We start from the raw sequence: 19532 nt of genomic DNA, 5'->3' as shown, positions 1-19532 counted from the left end.
CAAGCTAGACAAGTCATCAGTACCTGTACAGTTACTACCAAGGAGATAATACTCTGTCCATGCATTACACAAGTTTGAATGAAGCAAATATGCACAACTGCTCAATTTCTTTGTTTTTTTAAGGAAAAATTAAGTTCTAACTCCTGCTTCATTCTAAGGTCTACCAAGGGAACAAAGCTCTAATCTTTTTACCCTGAAAGAAGCCAATTAGAGCTGCATTGCTAATTCATCGAAGTTCCAGTCCCTCCTGATAGCACGGCTCCGCACTAGCCTTGGGGTTCCTGTAACTCCCGGACTGTTGGCCATAATTGGGTATACCTTGGCTGATGTGATCACATTACTGGGTGCCTCTGTTCCGATAGATGCCTTATTGATCAAACAGTTAATGATTATAGAACAACGTCCCTCATTATCTGAACTTGAAACAGAGTAACTCCTAAAAGATTGGGACGGACTTTCAGTACTATGGCAAACAAGACAAGCTAGACTCATTGTAGATTTGGAGCTAATCCCAACAGCAAGCTAGCTTTCTGCAATCAAAATGCGAACAGAAAGAAGAAAGAAAACATACCATTAGCAAACAGTTTTCCCTCTTAGCTGGCGAGGGTTTGTAATGAGAATAGACTCCTTGAGAAGATAAGAGATCAGTAGGAGATTAAACTAAGCCAGCAATGCAAAAAAGAAAGTAACCGTTGTTTGCTGTTGCATGTTGAAGGAAAACAAGCCATGCCACTATGACAAGGCATACCTTAATGTCGCCATTAATGTATAAAAGGCTTGACGAAAAGCACAAAATAGAGAAGAAACACTACGTAACACACTACTATATCCCAATCTCTAAAGGAAACACAGCATAACACACTGTACCCCCAATCTTTAAGATCCCAGATTAGTTCTGCAATTGATTTTAGACATAAGCAGTTAGCGTGCTTTCCAACCAAAGGGGAATCCTCATATAGACGACATAAAACAAGTCTTTGGGTGACAGACATGAATTTTTCTGTTGCCAAAATCTTTAGCTAATGGCCTGAGCAGCGGTTGAAATCTTGGCTTTGTGCACATTTCCACATGACAGCCCTGTAAAAAAGCTCCTTTGGGTACTTTCTAACCAGGATCTTAGAAACTACCATGCATTTCAATTTGATATCTTCTACTAGTTTGAACCACTTTTCCGTAACTGCACTGATACAATGGTTCAAACTGGACAAATTTCATCTGGGCATGCTTTCATTGCGACTGTATTCTAGCTACTAAACCAAAATGTTACACAACCAGACCACTATTCAACTCATTTTCGGAGACATTTCAATTGGGCTAGTTGCCCTATAAGATCATTTCTTCCAATCTTTACTGCAATAAGCACCGCAATCTGTAAAAGGTGGGAAAGGGTCTTGAGCTTCCAAAAACTCTGCTCCAAAAAAAAAAAAAAAACCTTCCCCAGAAAAGATAATAACTATAATAATGACAATAATAATCATCAGAACGCTTTTAGAAGTCAGGAAATAGAAGCACAAGAACCTAATCCAGAAAAGCACAAATAGTACTAGATCAACAGCAAGAAGAGGCACGAAGGACCATAGAAAGTGGCATGGACTAGAAGTAGGACAAGTTCCCCAACTCAATTGGTGCCTAGACACCCCCAGCATTGGCAAATTCATCAGCTAGACAACTCCAGACATCTACTTCAGAACTTGTTATGAGTAGAATTAAGGGTTCTACCTTTCTGATGAGGTGTGAGTGCATCCATGGGTCCCCATCATCGGTAGTTAACCACTTAAAGAGCAAATCTAAGCCCCTTCAATGTTGAGATCCTTCTGTCATCGATTAAATAGATCACTTTAACCTACAGCTTGCCATGATATAATCATATACCCCAATCGGACCATAAAATACCAACCTAAAATTACCATCACCCCCTCCAATACCTGCAGGTCCTGGATTATTCGAACAGCTGCCATCAATGTTCATATTTGGAGTTGGGAAAGAGAGAGAGCAGAGAGGAGGGGTTTAGAGTATTGCATGCAAGTTGAATCTGGAAAAGAAAAAAAAAAGGAGGAAATTACTACTCTTGGAAGAAGCAAAATGGCAGTTAGCTTGGACATAACCCTTGAAATATAGAAACACTCTGTTTCACTTAACCAATCTCATACTATTTCTCTTGTGACCCATGAGACAAACTTAGTATTTTGACTCCCAACCACAAATAATCAACCCCTTAGAGAGCTCCCGAGTAATGATAATAGAAAACTGATCTTTCTATAAATAGGTTTCCAAATTAGGGTTACCACCACAGTATGACATACTCTCAGTAACCCGGTCATAAGTTTCCCAAAACAGCCCTAATTTATGAAATCCTAGCCTTGCTGGACAGCTAGAATAACCTGCTAACTGGCACCAAAGTCATACCATCAAATTGGTTTGAACCTCAAACATGCGACCCAAAGAGGGGTGAGAAATTCACCAAAATCATGGCTTGATAATCTTTGAACCTTAAGATGCTCCAACATCATCAATCAGACCATGCTCTGAACATCCAAGGGCAGCTATCCCTGAAATAGCCAAATGCCTGCCACACACCACATGACCACATATCTCAAAAGCAATTCTCCTCCTCTTCCAAGGTAGAGCAACAAGGAATCCCTAAGAAAGCCAATTGATTTCCTAAGTGAAGAAAGTATCAATGTTCTGGTGACAGGTTAGGGAAAAGGTTCTCTGCCCCATTGGGCCAGGGTAGGCTAGCAGCTTTGAGTCTGATTTTCACCTCTCCCTTCCAATTTATGATAATGCTTTGTCACATCTTTTTGGTGCTCTCGTCTATGCCACTTGCTAAAAGAACCCTCCCCATATATGTGTATGAAAACTAAAAAACCAACCACAAAGCAAGAAAGGAAATAAACATATCAAAAAAGACATAGATATATCCATTTCCTCACACAAGGCACTAAACCCTTCAATCTATCGATCAGTGATTCATGCTGGTCTTTCAAACACAGCCGGTAAGGGTGTACACAAAACTCATCCAGAAATTTTCTTTTGCAGTGGAAGGAGATTTGTCAATCAACTCAGTCCCTATGAATCCAAAATCATAATTATGTTACCTAGCTTCTGACTTATAAGTAAACTTATAAGCAGTGTAAGTGCCAATACGATGGAAGAGTTGTATCAACCATGCATCCACCCTTTCAATTTAGTAGAAGCATCTGAACAAAGAAACCAAGACTAGCAGAAAGCATGAAAAATGGAAAAGGTGTACCTGCTACTACACCATTTATATTGAAGTAAAATAAATGAATGACAAGAAACACTGTAAAAAAATATACTTTGATAGAAGAAATATAGAAGGCGAGAACACCCAGCAACAACCATCATAGAAAACCTAAAATCAGGACTGACCCTAGAAACATGCGAGCACAACTAATGATCTTCACCATGTCCTCTATTCCAACTACCAATGATCTAAGCTAATACACATTTACACGCGACCGCACCATGAAAGTGTGTTGCAAATCAAAACTTTCCAGCAGATTTTCTCCATTGCAGATCTTCCCAAACCTGCAAAATGACCGGTACCCATATGCATACATCTAATAATCACCTATCCTGAACGTGCACCAAGATTAATTAATTAAATCAAACTCGAAAGTTAGCCATCGGTTAGAGGGGAAGGGGGAAAGAATATAACTTTCTTTCCCAAATTTAGAACAACCAAATCTTCAAGCTCATACGCAACACTAAACAACAAGATTCAGCAAACCATCAAAAGATCACATCGAACAAACGCAATTTAATTAGAGAAAACTAGGAAAAAATTTCCCATCATTTTAAACAGATCTCGGAAGCACGAGACCTAGCAAATTAACTTTCAGTTCAAGCAGAGACTCACAGTAACTACCCATTTTCCTTTTACGGGTGTTGAAGCCGTAGAATCTTACTCCCACGGAAGAAAACCGAGAAGAATCAAGAACTTATCTCAAAATAATTGCAGCTTGATGGAAAAAAGAGAGATCTGAGGAGACATACCTCACTGCCCTGCAACTGTTTTCAAGTCTTGGAAAGTCTTCAGAGAAAGTTCAACGGTGAGAGACGAATTTGCATAAATAGATGGGAAACAAATGGTATCAATTATTGTAAAAGAAATGTATAATATGGTTTGGTATACGATTCTTTTAATGTATTCTTCATCTAATCATTCATGCTTCGGTTTTAATTTATTGTTAGAACTTAATAATTGGATTTAAATGATACTAATGAGTGATGAGTGATAGATTGCCCATCGCTTTCATGGGGAAGTCAATTCAAATGGTAGTGAGGAAGCTCTTGAAAATGAAGTGGAAAAAAAAAAATTTCTTTTTTTGTCAAAAAAGGAAAAAGTATTGCAATGGCAAATGAGAGCTCAAGTCAAGTCAATTACGTATTAAAAACTATAAATTTGTTTTTTTTTTTGGTAAGAAAAACTATAAATTTGTTATTATCTTTGTTTTTTGTTTTTTTTGGTAGAAATTTGTTATTATCTTTGAAAAGAAGGAAAGTTCAAATCAGTCAAGCTTTGAAAATTGAAATTTCCTAGACAACTATTTTCTTTCACAAGCTCATATTTTGGAATGTTTTAAGGCCGTTTGATTACATGAATCCAAAGATTTGAAATCTCTGGATTCAATAATGCGAGATTTATACCTGTTTGGTTGTGAAAATATCTAGATTCATAAAATCTAGATATTCATATTTTTACACAAAAAACGTAAATCTGTAGATTTATAAGTATGGGGTGTCCTACTATAAAAATGCTAAACATTTGCACATTCACAAAAATCACTGATGAATCCATAGATTTCATTCCACATATCCAATTAACCAAACAATTAATTTTATAAATTATGACTCCATAAATTTGAAATCTCTAGATATTTGAAATTTTCAGACTCATGTAACCAAACAGGCCATAAAGCCATTGAGCCATTAGCTCTTAAAGAATATTTTGTCAAATTTGGTAAGCCAGAGGATAATTCTAGAATTGGCTGTTAATTTGTGCAATTTTTTATTTATTTATTTGCTCTTTCAACTACAAGATAATGATTAGAATGTAATAGATCCATGGTCCAACATGTCGGTCCATGTCGCCGTGTCGGACCATGGCAACACAGTAACTCGGGCGACATGTTGCCAGATGTAGGCCGACTTTTGGCAGGGGTTTGATGAAAAATCGAACCCCTGTTTCGAAGGGTATTTCAGGTCATTTTGACATGAAATTTGACGTGTAGCCTAATTTGAGGCCAATAAACACATTGGGAGTGTTATTTTGACCTAAAACATCACCTAATCTAAAGTTTATAATTAGCACATGTCCGGCTATATGTGGGCAAAACTGGAAGTTTGAAAAATTCATATAAACTAATGTAAATATGTAAATAGAACACAAGTACACAACTAGTAAATAGATGTACTAAAGTTTACAATTCATTATACAATTATGTTAAGTATGGCTCATGCTTCACATATTGTTGTCAACAGACACGGGGTCCCGCTCCCTGGTGAGCGGGCGGGGGTCCGGGGAGGCTGCTTCGGAGGGGGTGTGGGGGTAGTGCCCCCGAGACTGTAGAAGTCATATGTCACTTTTGCAAAAATTGGCGAAAAACGAATGAAATACTGTTATATATGCGAATGTAGCAATATATCATCGATTTTTCGGTGATATATCGCCGATATATTGTAAATATCGTGTCGCTGGGGAGAGTCGTGTCGCCCCCCAGCGACATGACAATATATCGCCCTGTGTCAGCGATATATCGCCGACACAGTGTACCATGAATAGATCTCCAATTTATTTACATTTCAATTACGTTCCTTATATAATTAATTCTAAAAATGTTAAAACTATTCTCTTGTCCAGCCAAATATTTATAATAAAAAAATTAGTGAGACGGTAAAGCCAAGAAAATAGAGTAATAAAGAGATTATAACGAAGGAGTGGATATGGGCCACGTAATTGTGCATACCAGTGACTTGGCCTTCCAGGCTAAGTGAACAGCATTACGGCAACATCATTGATCTCTCTAAGAACAGGATTCGAAGTAAACCACATCTATCCGTTCACCAATGGCATACAACATAATCATCCTCATTGTTTAGCCCCACCCATTATGATATTTTGGAGTCTAAACCCATATCTAGGTTATATTTAGTGAGCAAAAATTTTTTTTTGGTCAAATTATTCACTCAATAATTTAAGTCTATATTTTTTTATCAAAATATTCGGTCAATAATTTAAGTCCATATTATTTTTGTGAAATTTATGTCCATATTTTGCTCATATATTACCATGATATCAACCAAAATCTTTTATAAGTGATAATAAAAGAGTTTGAATCCTCCACCACGAAAAAGGGTAGAGGATTGTGTTCTTCACATATCTCTTGATGGCTGGCCACATATTTAGGAGGGTATTTATTTTTAATCCACTTTGTCAATGTTTAGAGGTAAATCCTCTCTTAAATATATGGGGGAGAGGTATAAAGAAAGCACAATACTCTACTCATAAGGGAAGTGTTGACTCGAGAATTGGTGGGAGGAGTTGAGGAGTCTTTGGACTGGGTTTTTCAAAAATGGGTGGGTATATGGTAAATGGGTCTCAAATCTGAGTTTTTCCCATTTGAAATCAGTCTTTTAATCTTAGTTTTCTATTTGATATATTACACGTGTTGCTTCGTGGTGGTGCACTGCTGCACAGCAGATAGATGTGCAAGCAAAGGATGTTTTTCCTCCTTTACCCACATGGATAAAAGTAGACTTATCATTCAAGCCTACAATATATTACAATAGCAATCATCACTTTCCTGTTTAAATTCTGTAAAATTTACAAATAATTTATCAAAATGGTACAAATTGAAATTATATCCAATCAAACAAATATTCTCTCAATTAGGCCAATGGTTTTTTTCCTTTCAGAGATCTCTTTCTAATAGGATCAAACAATATTAATCTATTCAATGATATATACTCTAGGAGAAATCAGGATCTCCATTAGAAACAGGAGCTCCTCCAACCTCTTTCAACAGGATCTCCATTAGGAACCTCTTTCCTGCAGACCTCTAACTGTAATATCTTCGAAATATTACAAAACAGGAAACCATAACCACACAAAAGGTATATGATCTCGCTAAGAAAATGGAAATAAAAAGGGAAAGAGATGGGGTTGACTTGGAATCAGTTACTCATTTTCACTGGTAGATTCATCTACTTATGGTAGTGGAATCCAATCCATAAATTTCTTTTATTCCTACCTTAGTTATTCTTAAGATTCCTTCATTGCTTCTCTTTTACGCTATAAATCACAAGTAGAAATGAAAAAAATGAAGCAGAAAGGCAAAAGACAAAATGGGTTTCAAAGCTAGCACTTGGGTTGTTTTTCTCTTTTGTTTTTCAGCGTTTACTGAAGAAGCTCTATCAAAACCTTTCTTCAATGTGATTAAGTATGGTGCAAAGGCTGATGGCAGAACAGATATCAGAAGGGTAAGGTCTATGAACCCTAAAAACCCTTTTCTAGTTATTCTTCTTCTTAGTTTAGAGTCATCATAACAAGATTATGTGTTAAATGCTTGGGTCAGGCTCTCACAAATGCTTGGAAAGATGCTTGTGCTTCACATGTAGACTCTACAGTTCTGATCCCAAAGGGGACTTACTTCATGGGTCCTGTTCTTCTTGTTGGACCTTGCCGGAAACCAATTGAGTTTCGGGTTGAAGGCAAGGTGGTAGCACCGATGAATCCGGACATCTTCAAAGCTACTAATTGGATTAATTTTCAGTACATCAATGGCTTGATAGTCTCTGGAAGAGGAACATTTGATGGCAAAGGAAAGATTGCTTGGACTAAAAATGATTGTCACTGGAACTCCCATTGCCAGCAATTCCCTTATGTAAGCTTTTGAGTTTCCATTTCACTCTTTTTTCATACTCTTCTGTTTTTTAATGTTGTTTATGCATCGTCTCTGACCAACAGAATTTTAAATTTGATTTCGTCAACAACTCAAGGGTGGAAGGCATCACCTCTTTGAACAGTAAAAATTTTCACATGAGCCTTTTTGGATCCCATGGTGTGAGGATGCAAAGCCTCATGATTATTGCACCAGAGAATAGCCCCAACACAGATGGAATTCATATAGGAAGCTCATCTTTCATCACCATTACTGATTCAACCATCCGCACCGGCGATGATTGTATCTCCATCGGTCCAGGGAGCCAGGACATAACCATCGCCCGTGTGTTTTGTGGACCAGGACATGGCATTAGTATTGGAAGCTTAGGTAAGTACCCAAATGAAAAGCCTATTGTAAGGGTCAAAGTAAAGTCTTGTATCTTAAGTGGTACAACAAATGGTTTAAGAATCAAGACCTGGCCTTCTTCACCACCTGGTCTGGTTTCTGATCTCACTTTTGAGAACATTTTTGTGAATAATGTTTACAACCCAGTGACAATAGATCAAGAGTATTGCCCACATCTGAGGTGTGACAAGAGTTCACCATCACTTGTTAAGCTGAAAAACATTAAGTTCAAGAACATCAGGGGGACCTCAGCTTCAAATGTTGTGGTCAGTATTGTGGGTAGCAAAGCTGTGCCATGTGAAGTGCACATCGGAGATATGAATTTGTTGTACAAGGGAAGGAATGGACCTGCCAGATCAATATGTTCTCATGCTAATGTTTTTCTTTCAGGCAAACAAAACCCTGCTACCTGTAGGTCATAGGAAATATGAGAAATAGCTTTATAGTTTTTGTAATTAGTTCTGTAATGCTCTGGGAAATGTATGTATTGACATAAACAACCAATGAAACTTGCCCAACCCCTGGTGGTCAAGGGCCACAACACTTAATAATTTCTCAACCTATCTCTTTACAACATAAACACAACCAAAGATTCAAACAAAATGCCTTGTCAATAGAATCAAAATAAGGAACTTTTTCTATGTTACCACTTACAAACTCGAATCTCTAGAGATTCAAGCAAAGAATGAAACACTGAAAGCCTAGCCAAAAGTGGGTATGTACAACCTAGGAAAACTAACTGGAAGATGGAAACAATGAAAACCCAACAGTTGCTATTGAGGTTAACTTCATGTAAACACCATAGGATAGTCTTCTTCAAAGCACTTGAATGTCTCCTTTGGTTAACTGAAATAAGAAAATGAGAAATCAAAAAATTAGACGGCAAAGAAGAAGAAGAAAAAAAGGGGGGGGGGGGGGGGGCTGCTAACTAATGAATTAGTAAATCCATGCTAGCACTTACCATGCGTTCATCAAGCTTCTCCAAATTCTGTAGTTGCCCTTGATATAGCAAAATTAATCATGTATGTGTACTTTGTTCATGCTAATGTCTCAAAAACTAATCATGCATCTTTATATTCTTTTCCATGCCTTCAAAATTTATATTCCTTTCGATGTATCATGCATCCCTAACTTGTGTTCCTTCCATGTCTCGAATCTGATCATGCATCTTTATGATCCTTCTATGTCACAAATCTAATCGTGCATTTTTAACTTATGCTCCTTCCCATGTCTCGAATCTGATCATGCATCATTAACTTACATTCATTCTCATGTCTCGTATTTGATCATGCATCTTTATCCATCTTCTAAAATTGATTATGCATTCGTACATGATTCCTTCCCATTTCTCGAAGCACATCATGCATCCATGCCTTATTATCCTTCTCATGTCTCGAATTTGATCATGCATCCTTATCTTATAAAATTCCGCATGTCTCGAATTTGATCGTGCATGGAAACATGATTACATTTGTAGAATGATAAAAATAATGTGAAAAAACATGCAGTATCAAGAACCAACTGCATGTTAATGCATCATAACTTATTTTCAACATCTTTTTATCATTATATGGCGGATATGATCTCTAGTTGTTATGATGATCCTACTTCCTGGACCAAACCAATTTCACTTATCCGCCATTACACTTAATCTACTAAACTGCCTACATCATCAAGAATAAGAAGGATTTCTTTTCACTTTCTCTAAGAATAATGAACAAGCTACTTCCTTCAAATATTCTCAATGATGTTATTGTAGACAGCCTTAGCGATTAATTCTATTGCCGAGTCTACCCACTCCAAAGGGTCATCAATAAAAAATATAGATAAAATTCAAATGCAATAAATATAATAGGTCTTCCCATCCAACATCAAATTCAGCAAATTTTGATTTGTCCCTGCAAATAGTAAAGCAAAAAGGAAATCATAAGAATAACTAATAAGACTAAGTCCAAATATTGAATCTAAAAAGAAGTTAAAATTCGTGTTTCTAACAAAAACTAGCATAAAATCAATAACACTGGTCTTGATAGAGAGATGCCCAATTTTCTTAAACAGCTTCAATCATGACCAAGATTCAAGTCCAGGGCTAAAGATCAAATAAGGATATCACTAGTCTGGAGAAATTCAGTGTTTGAAATCTCAATTCAGAAAATATCCATGCTCAGAGATGAAAGAAGCTCTGAATGGGTATTAGTTACTGAGAGATAAAAGCATAATTAGATGCAAACCCAATCGAGTTTTTCTAGACTAAATCAAAAACCATTACTCACTCACAATCAACTGGCTGCAGAAACCAGAGAGCTATGCTTAAAATAAAGCAACCCAGAAAGCTGTTCTAATCAAATTTAATGAATCACATGCCCAGGGATGATAACAAACCAAACCCTTGGTCTTTTAATATGGCAAAACCAAAACAGCAAATATTTTTATCACAAAACACTACAGATCTCACAAGTCTCTTGATTAAAATCTTCTGAAATAGAAAAGAGAGCAAAAGAATTCGAAAAAAATAAAGCCTTGGTTACCTATTTGCAACTTCTACTGGTAACAGCAAAGGGTTCTTCTCTTGCTTTTCCCATAAATCTCCAGGGAAATCAGAGGAAGAGACCCAGCCATGTATATCAGTCATAGCTACTGAGATCTTGGGTAAGTGGTTCTTCTTCAGAACATAACGGAATTTATAGAGAGAGCCTCTTTGAGCTTGAAACTTGAACAAGGGTAAAGCTATGAAACCCTAGCAATTCTAGCTAGTGGGGCTCTTGCACATGGATTTGCAGAGGTACCAAGACCTCGAAATGAAGTATCTTATCCCTTTTTTGCGGCCCAAAAAGAAAGTTGTTGCTGTTTATGGTCCACCACCATGACCAGTTTTTCAGAAATTTTTAATACCTGTAGATTTCCCCCCACCTACATCTCACCCATCAAATTTTCCTGGTCTTTCTGTTCAAAGAAAAGGACTTTAATGGTTTCTAACTTTCTTGATACGTTTTTCTAGTGCAAGCTCGAATATGATCCAATGGAAATCTGACAATTTCACGTGAAAATTATTCTAAACCCGTGAGTGGGGTTTACGGAACTTCTCTTTTCTTGAATCAAACCAGAAACTTACAAGTAGAAAGTTAATGGTTGAGCACTAAACATTAATAATTTGTTTTTAATCACATCGTCTAAATAATTTCTACTTAATGCCAGCAACGTGCCGTCTACGCTAGGGTTTTAATCTTGTTCTACCCATTGAAAGAACGGCTCTTAATTTGTTTACCCAAAAAAAAAACACCACCGCTTTACCTAATCGATCAAACCCTAAAATTTTTTAAGAACTGCATCAAACCCTAAAATTTGTAAGCGCTGTAGAAAATGGAAAACCATATCGCATGTGCCCATGCTGCGTAGGGAACAACTAGAATCTTCTAAAAACTCACAATCACATGCAAATGTTTAAACATAGAACAAGTTTTACTGGGTGAAAAGCCGCCCCCCCCCCAAACACCGCCGAACCAACCCGCCACGCGAACGCCCTAGCCTCCCTCCGCCTCCGCCGTTGAGGCGGGAGACCGCCCGGCGCTCTCCGCCCCGCCTCTCTTTCTCCACCTCTCCTCCTCTTCCCACCTCTTCCCTCCCTCCTCGCCGCACCGAACTTCGGATCGGCACTTTTTTCTTTTTTATTTTCTCTTTCTCTGGTTTCGCACACCAGATCTGCAGTTCTTCACTGTCTACTCTCTCCGCCTCTTGTTTTACCTTCTCTATCACCACCCCCACCCCTCTTCTGCCGCTTCTCCTCCCGTGACGGGTTTGAAAAAAAAAAAAAAAAAACCCCTCCATCTCTCCTGCTTCTCCTCTCCCGTTAATCTTTGTCTCTCCACCAGATCTGCCGACGCACACCAGATTCGGTCTCCACAGATCTGGTGTTTTCCTTTCCTTTTTTATTTTTCTGGTTCCCTACCTCCACTACTCACTTTTTTTTTCTTTTTCTTTTGCTTGCTGTTTCTATCTTTCCTGTCTGGCTTCAATAACCAGATCTAGGGTTTCCCCTTAGTTCTGTTTGTTTGTTTTTGTAGTTTTCGTTGCAGTACTTCACATAACAACTCCTTTGGTTGCAGCATTTCTTTGGTACACACACAGAACAACTCCAACACTGGGTACAAGTTCTTCTGTGTCGAGCTTGACAGTACGCCATGCGCGAGCCGGATGGGAGGTTCAAACCTTCTCCGCACTTCGTTGCTACCATTGCCACAACTGAGGAGTTTTGTCGCCCTGCGGCGTTTGTATCCCCAGTGGGTGTATGTAAGTCCCCATGTGGGTGTATGTTTGTTTAAGGGTTTTGTGGACGTGATCATTTGGGCGACCCAACCACCGCGGCGCATGCATGACGACAGCTTGGTCATTTGCCGCTCCTGGTTCGGTCCGAACCTTGTGTACTCATGCATATGTGTTTGTACTTTTTTTAGCTATCTGAATGAAGTACTGTTTACCAAAAAAAAAAAAAACAAGTTTTACTGTGGCTGGGGAAAAAACGAGCCCTTGCTAAGGTCTGTGTAAGCGAGCATCAATGAGAAAATTAAAGTTGTTATACATGCCAGTGACCCTATACTTCGGAAGACGTGAAAGAGTTGTCCTAATTCTCAAACTCGTGTTCAACTTGAATGTTATGCATTTATGCATTAAATGTGCAATATCTGCTCTTTAATCTGTTTCATAAGTGGGTAAAAAGCAAAAGATTGAGAGTTGCGCATTTAATGCACAGCACTGAAGTGAAACAGCTCAGACTCATGACTTCTAGTAAAATTTGGTGTAACTTTTACCATTAGTTATTAAAACTTTACCTGTTCATGCAAGTTTTCATTTTATATTTTTTTTGGGGTATTGTCGTTCACTAATCATAAGAAAACCGTGATACAGCCGAGGCTATAGGATCAGAATTTGGCCAAACTGTTGCACACGAAAACGACAGGGCCTTACTAGTGAGAACGTCCGCACCTACGTTAACCATTCTTAAAATATAACAAAATAAGCAAGATAGAAAAATAAAACTTTGCTCTTTAATATCTTCTACCAGCAGAGTGAGTTGGTGGGGGGTTTGATTTTATTTTTAACATGCTGCATAAAAGATTTACAATCTTTGTTGAAGCAATTAAAGAGGACTCTGGCAATGCTGTGCTGGAATCAAACAATTAGGCTGTGTTTGTTTGCTGGAATAAAGGTGGGGTGGGAAAAAAGGGGTGGGAAAATTCTTGAAAAATGTGTAGATTTTTTACTTTTCCTTTAAATCCTAAAATGGTAGAGTGTTTGGTTCTTGGGGTGGGAAAGTGGGCAGACAAGTCTTGATTCAAGGAACCTTGTCTACTGATGTGACAGTTCAACTTTCCCACCCCATGCTATTTTAAAACCCCACATATTTGGTGGGATTTTGTGAGAAAGTTGGAAAAAGTAAAAAGTGGGACCCACTCCATCACTTTTCCACAAAACTCTTTCCTTTCAATTCTCCCTAACTTCAATCCATTACTGTGAGTACCCACATGTGTTTTTTTTCACTCCTTTTTTCCCACCCCACCTTTGCAAACAAACGCAGCCTAAGGTTTGCTTCAACAAATTAATGGGTTTTCTCATTATTGACATATTTTTTACATTTATTGTTTACAGAAGTCCTATTATTTATTTTGTGTGTTCAACAGTGTTTTTTCACAGCTCTATTATTCAGTGGAAATGCTTTTCAAAAAAAAATACCTTATAAATCAGACAATTGACTGAAAAAACTACAATATAAAAAATTAATAGTCAAAGATGTAAAACTTCATACATTGCATCTCATACACCCAAGTACAGAGTGGGGTCTAGCCAACTAGCCATGGTACACTTAGGCATTAGCTCTTCTCATGTAAATTAACAAGTAATTTCCACAACTTTACACCTATAAAGTATTCTCCACTTTAGAAAGTAACTCATAGAAAATTTTGGTAGGATTCCCACTTGATACCTTTATTGTTTTTTGATGCAATTTGGAAGTTTCAACAAAAAAAAATCGTGATACCCAACCCTTTAGGGAATGTTATTTATATATCCTTTTGTGATGATTTAGCGTGAAATTTCTACATAAGTAAATCAATAAGTTACTTGCTTTTACTAACTTCTTAAATTCGCATTATGTGGGAACAAGAGAGTCTTCGTGGATATTTGACTTATATATGCAATGATAGAAACCCTCCAAAAGAAAAAGTAATCATATCTTGTTTGGTTGCAAACTTGCACCCATAGGGACGATTAAAGGTCAACAATAGGATTGTGACCTAGCTGTGCATTGTGGCGGTACTTGTTTATCTCTTTCTTATAGATATGAAAAAGACATTTTTACCCCCTTTAGATTGATGGTAGGTAGAGATAAATACGTGTGCAAAATCGACATAGATTACAAAAACAACATAAACTCTTCTAATGTTTCAAATAAATCTAGTGATGGAACTTGTCGGGTAGATTTTCTCTTCAAAATCTAAGATCGCTTTTTAAGAGAAATAATTAATGCTAGAAACTTAGACGAATATAAACACTTGTCAATAAACGGACTGCATTTGTTTGCAAAGGTAGAGTGGAAAAAAAGGATGGGAAAAAAAATATGTGGATTCCATGTGTAGTGGGGTGAGGGAAAAGAAAAGAAAAGAAAAGAAAAGGATTTTGTGGAAAAGTGATAGTGATGGATCTCACTCTTTACTTTTTTCAATTTTTCCACAAAATCCCACAAAATATGTTGGGTTTTAAAATGACATGGGATGGGAAAGTTGGACTGCCACATCAGCAAATAAGTTTTCTTGAATTAATGAAACTTGTCTCTCACTTTTCCCACCCCAATCAACCAAACAATCTACCATTTTGGGATTTAAGAAAAAAATAAGAAATCTACACTATTTTAAAGAATTTTCCCACTCCTTTTTCCCACTCCACCTTTATTCTAGCAAACAAATGCAGCCCAATAGACTTGTAGAGGGGAAAACATCTCTAATAGCCTCCAATTCCATAGATAAAAGAATTTGTTGTTTATCCAGATGATGGAAAGATTGAAAGATCAAAAGCCTTAGGCCTAGGTGACGTGGCTGTCATCCTCAGCTTCATTATGAATTGAAGCCTTTTTTTTTTGAGCCCATTACTTCAATGGCCCATTTTAGAATGGGTATGTTTGGGCCAACAAAGTGGTGAAAAAGCTAACCATAAACCAGTTCTTAGTTAGTAATATATGCACTAGAGGGTTAGAATGACCAGAGCCTGGGCCGGAGCCCAGCCCATACATATGGATTCCATGATTCCATCCCACTTTAGTATGTGGATCTTTTTCCATCCATGTTATGCACATTTATAGTTTACAACAAGGTATTATGAATTCTATAAGGGCTTGTTTGGCTACATGAATCCAGAGATTTCAAATTTATGGATTCATCAATGCGAGATTTATACTCGTTTGATTGTAAAAATTCCTAGATTCATGAAATCTAGAGATTCATCTTTTTACACTAAAAACCAGAATCTGTAGATTTATGGGTATGGAATGAAATCCAAAGATTTCATCCCTACTATAAAAGAGCTACATTTTAACGGAACTCTCTGAACTTCAACTTCGAACGAGAATGAAAATATCTCTAAGGTTTTCATTCCACAGGTCAAGGTTACCCAACCAGTAAATTTTATGAAGTATGACTCCATAGATTTGAAATCTCCTGACTCAATTAACCAAACAAGCCTGTTCTGAATCTTCTACAATTCTTACTATCAAAAAAAAAGAAAAATGAATTTCTCTACAAGTCTTAGTTCTTACTAAAATTGTATCCTCTATAATCTGTTTTAATTATTGGAATCAATCTCTCACCATCAATGAAGTGTTCATATTCAATCTTTGACAAAAAAAAATAATAAATAAAAATGAATTGTTCATCTCATTCTGTCAAAGATAGTTCTCATGCCCCCATGGATTGTGCAGCATCGAGTCTAATAATTAAGGGGTTTATGGTGATATTTGTATTTCTTGTGGTTTTTTTTTTCTTTTTCCTTCTTTTCTTTTTCATATTTTATGAGCAAAAGCATTCCAAATCATGCATGTGTAATTTGGTTTGTTTCTCATTTTTTTCACCTTCTCGGCATTTTTCAAACAAACTATGACTTTGATACTTGAACCCCTTCAGAAATACAAAAAGGAAAAGATTTTCTTTTGAAAAGATGGAGCTACCTTCTTCTCTTTTTTTATATCAAAACTTATCCTTTTATTCTTACCAAAAATTGTATCATCTACATCTTATTTAATCATCAAAATCAATCTCCCACCATAAATGAAGTGTTCCTATTCAATCTTTGACAAGAAAAATAAAAACGAATTGTTCCTCTCATACCATCAAGGATGGTTCCCATACCTTACAGATTGTGCAACATCGAATCTAGTAATTAAGGGGCTGTATGGTACTGTTCATGTTTCTTGTACTTTTCTTTTTTACATTGTTTAAATGAAAATATTCCAAATCATATATGTGTAATTGGATTTGTTCTTTTTAAAGTTGATTTTTCGGCGATATATCGTCAAATTCACCATATTTACAAGAATTTCATTCAGTTTTTCACTGATTGAAATTCAATAAACCAAATTTGTATGAAATTCGATTTTTGCCAAAGTGATGTAAGACCTCTAAGGGCTCCAGGGGCGCTGCCCCCACACCCTTGTCGGCAACAAAACGTGAAGCATGAGTCATACTTAACATAATTGTATAATGAATTGTAGAGTTTAATATTTCTCTTCACTAGTTGTATATTTGTATTCTTTTTACATGTTTACATTAGTATATATGAGTTTTCCAAACTTCCAGTTTTGGCTGCAGCCCGTATATAGCCTGGCATGTGCCAATCAGAAATTTTAGATTAAGTGATGTTTTCTATCAGAATAATGCTTCCAGTGTGTTTATTGGCTTCAAATTAGGCAACACAACAAAATTCAAGCAAAAACGGCCTTAAATACCCCCTGAAACCGGAGGTCGAATTTTCATTGACACCCCTGCCAAAAGTCATCGATCGACATATCAATGAAATGTTGTCGTGTCAATGGTGTCGCCAGTCACTGACACAGTGACACTGTTCGATATGTCGGACCTTGTGTAGAACGACTTTCTTGTATCTTTAATATCAAAACATAACCTTTTTTTTTTTTTTTTTGGAACCCAACCCTTATTGTAACTTGGCTGGTTGAGAATTATATATCAATAGTTTTTTCATTTTGGAGACGTTTTTTGCTGTTAGAACGTGGCCAATGGGGATATGCACAAGTGTCATTTTATAAATATTTGAAGTTTTATTATCTATCTAATTATTTAATTAACTCTTAATTTTTTTATTAATAATAAAGATTTCTTTTTCTTTTCTTTTTTATTATTTTAAAACCCCTTATGTATCGCATGGTTTCCCGCCACTGAGTCTTACAGGCAGAACAAGACAAAGAAACGGTCTAAGCAGGATTTGAAATTCGTAGGAAATTCATTGCCACGTGGCAAATTCTAGAAAGAGAATGTGAAAAAACCCTCGCACGTCAAAGGTGGTAAGTAAAAAAGAAGTTAGTTAGTCAATTAATTAATTAATTTAATTAACTTAATCCATTTGAAGATCTTAATAATTAACGAACCACACGCTAAGGCATGCTCCTTGCGCTCACTTTGCTAGTTTGTTATCAGCGATAGGTCAATGTGACTTTGTAAACAAAATTAATTAAATCATTAGTTACTAAAAATTACACTCGATTAGGTAAATGAAATTTGATTAAAGACATATAATTGTTAATTATCATTAATGTATTCCTTAATTAAGTTAGTGGAAAGATAATTAATAAAAATGTCACCATATTCTCATTAAATACACTATTTTCTTTTAATAATTTCCGGATAAGAAACTTCCATTTTCGTGCTCAATATATTCCTTTTTTTTTTTTTTTCAATTAACAGAGAATCTGAGGCGGTGGATATAGTTGGTAAAGACCAACACTTCATAAATATAACATTAGTTTTGCTCTTAATTTTTTATTTTTTAGATTTTCTTTGTATCATCATCAAAACTAGTCATCAGGTCTGATGGCCTATAGGTTTATACAAGGAAGATGGGGAGTTGAAACCATAGGCTTTCTTATTCTTATTATCTTTGCATAAAGAACTACTATTGCTATGCTAGAAGTACATCCTGTTAGAATCAGAATCCCAGAAGCACCGTATAGACAAACCAATATCAGACGATAAGAAACAGAATCACAAAGTACTATAATTTTATGTCAAAAGCACTTATTCGAATGAAACAGAAGACAAGAAAATTAGAACAGCACGAACTTGAATAGGATAAGTTGAGGCGTACGTACAATACTTTTCCTTTAAGGTATTTGAATGCCCCTCAAGTACTTTGTGATTATGTTCCTTATTGTCGGGTAGTTCTATCTATATGGTATTTATGGTATTCTGATTCTAACAAATCCACATATTTGATGCATTGTACATGAGGGGATGAAAAATAATTAACTTACTTAAACGCGTCCGGAGTCCCAAAGAAATTTGGACCATCAACCTTATACTATAGATTATGGGGGGAAATGACAGCTCATACTATAAGGCGTTGGTCGAAAAATCATTTAAACAAAGTGTTTTTTTTGCTCTCTTTCTTTCTTTTCTTCTTTTTATTTTTTTATTTTTTTATTTTTCCTACTCTTATGATCCTCGGGTGACTAATATCTATATAACACTATTGAACACTATTAAGGGCAGATTTGGGAGCTGGAAGCATAGCTGCATAGTTCAAACTTCAAAGAACAATAGATGAAAACAAATTAATTTGATTGGACAGATCAACTCTGTCTGCTTAGCTCCAACCATGAAAGTAGGTTGAGAAGGAAATATTAACTTAAGCAAGGTTATTGTCTCTTATTGGTTCCAAGACATGTTCGAAGTTGACATTCTTTGCCAGCATGGATGATGGGATTCAGAATTTCTAGAAGGAGTCCACTCCAATGGAGTTTGAACAGTCACCATTACTTTTCAATAAACGAATGTGAGAATTTTTGGGTATTTTAGCACATTCTCTTTTTTGATAATTTATAAAAGTAAGTATTATCTAACTAATTCAAGGGTTTGCCATTGGAGATTGTTTTGTTTCTTGAATAAGCAGATAACCCAAGTTGGGGTTTGGAATCATGACAAGTTCAGAGCTGACTTCATTGCC

At 36.4% G+C, this 19532-nt stretch overlaps 1 protein-coding gene and 1 long non-coding RNA gene across 3 annotated transcripts; both read right to left on the bottom strand.

Annotated features, from left to right (window-relative positions):
• Window positions 1-5: 5 nt before the first annotated feature.
• Window positions 6-4127, bottom strand: LOC149021250 (uncharacterized). 2 transcript variants are annotated; one of them, XM_089149509.1, is made up of 2 exons: window positions 4021-4127; window positions 6-530 (listed from the first exon to the last, which is right to left on the bottom strand). In XM_089149509.1, exon 2 carries the CDS (start codon window positions 490-492, stop codon window positions 208-210), a length of 285 nt encoding a protein of 94 aa, XP_089005635.1. In that variant the 5' UTR covers window positions 493-530; window positions 4021-4127; the 3' UTR covers window positions 6-207. The 2 variants fall into 2 exon arrangements, with proteins under 2 accessions (XP_089005635.1, XP_089005636.1); XM_089149510.1 differs by lacking the exon at window positions 4021-4127 and adding an exon at window positions 3884-3993.
• Window positions 4128-7642: 3515 nt separating this feature from the next.
• On the bottom strand, window positions 7643-11136 carry LOC149021249 (uncharacterized). The gene is made up of 3 exons (XR_016172306.1): window positions 10844-11136; window positions 9277-10213; window positions 7643-9161 (listed from the first exon to the last, which is right to left on the bottom strand). It is a non-coding gene; the product is annotated as an uncharacterized LOC149021249 (long non-coding RNA).
• Between the last annotated feature and the right edge of the window lie 8396 nt (window positions 11137-19532).

The sequence above is a fragment of the Hakea prostrata genome, chromosome 3, assembly GCF_041222555.1.
Source record: "Hakea prostrata isolate BN-2017 chromosome 3, UWA_Hpros_2, whole genome shotgun sequence".
NCBI classification, from domain to species: domain Eukaryota; kingdom Viridiplantae; phylum Streptophyta; class Magnoliopsida; order Proteales; family Proteaceae; genus Hakea; species Hakea prostrata.
Note: the sequence above shows the minus strand (reverse complement) of the source record. Positions and strands in the feature narration are given on the sequence as shown.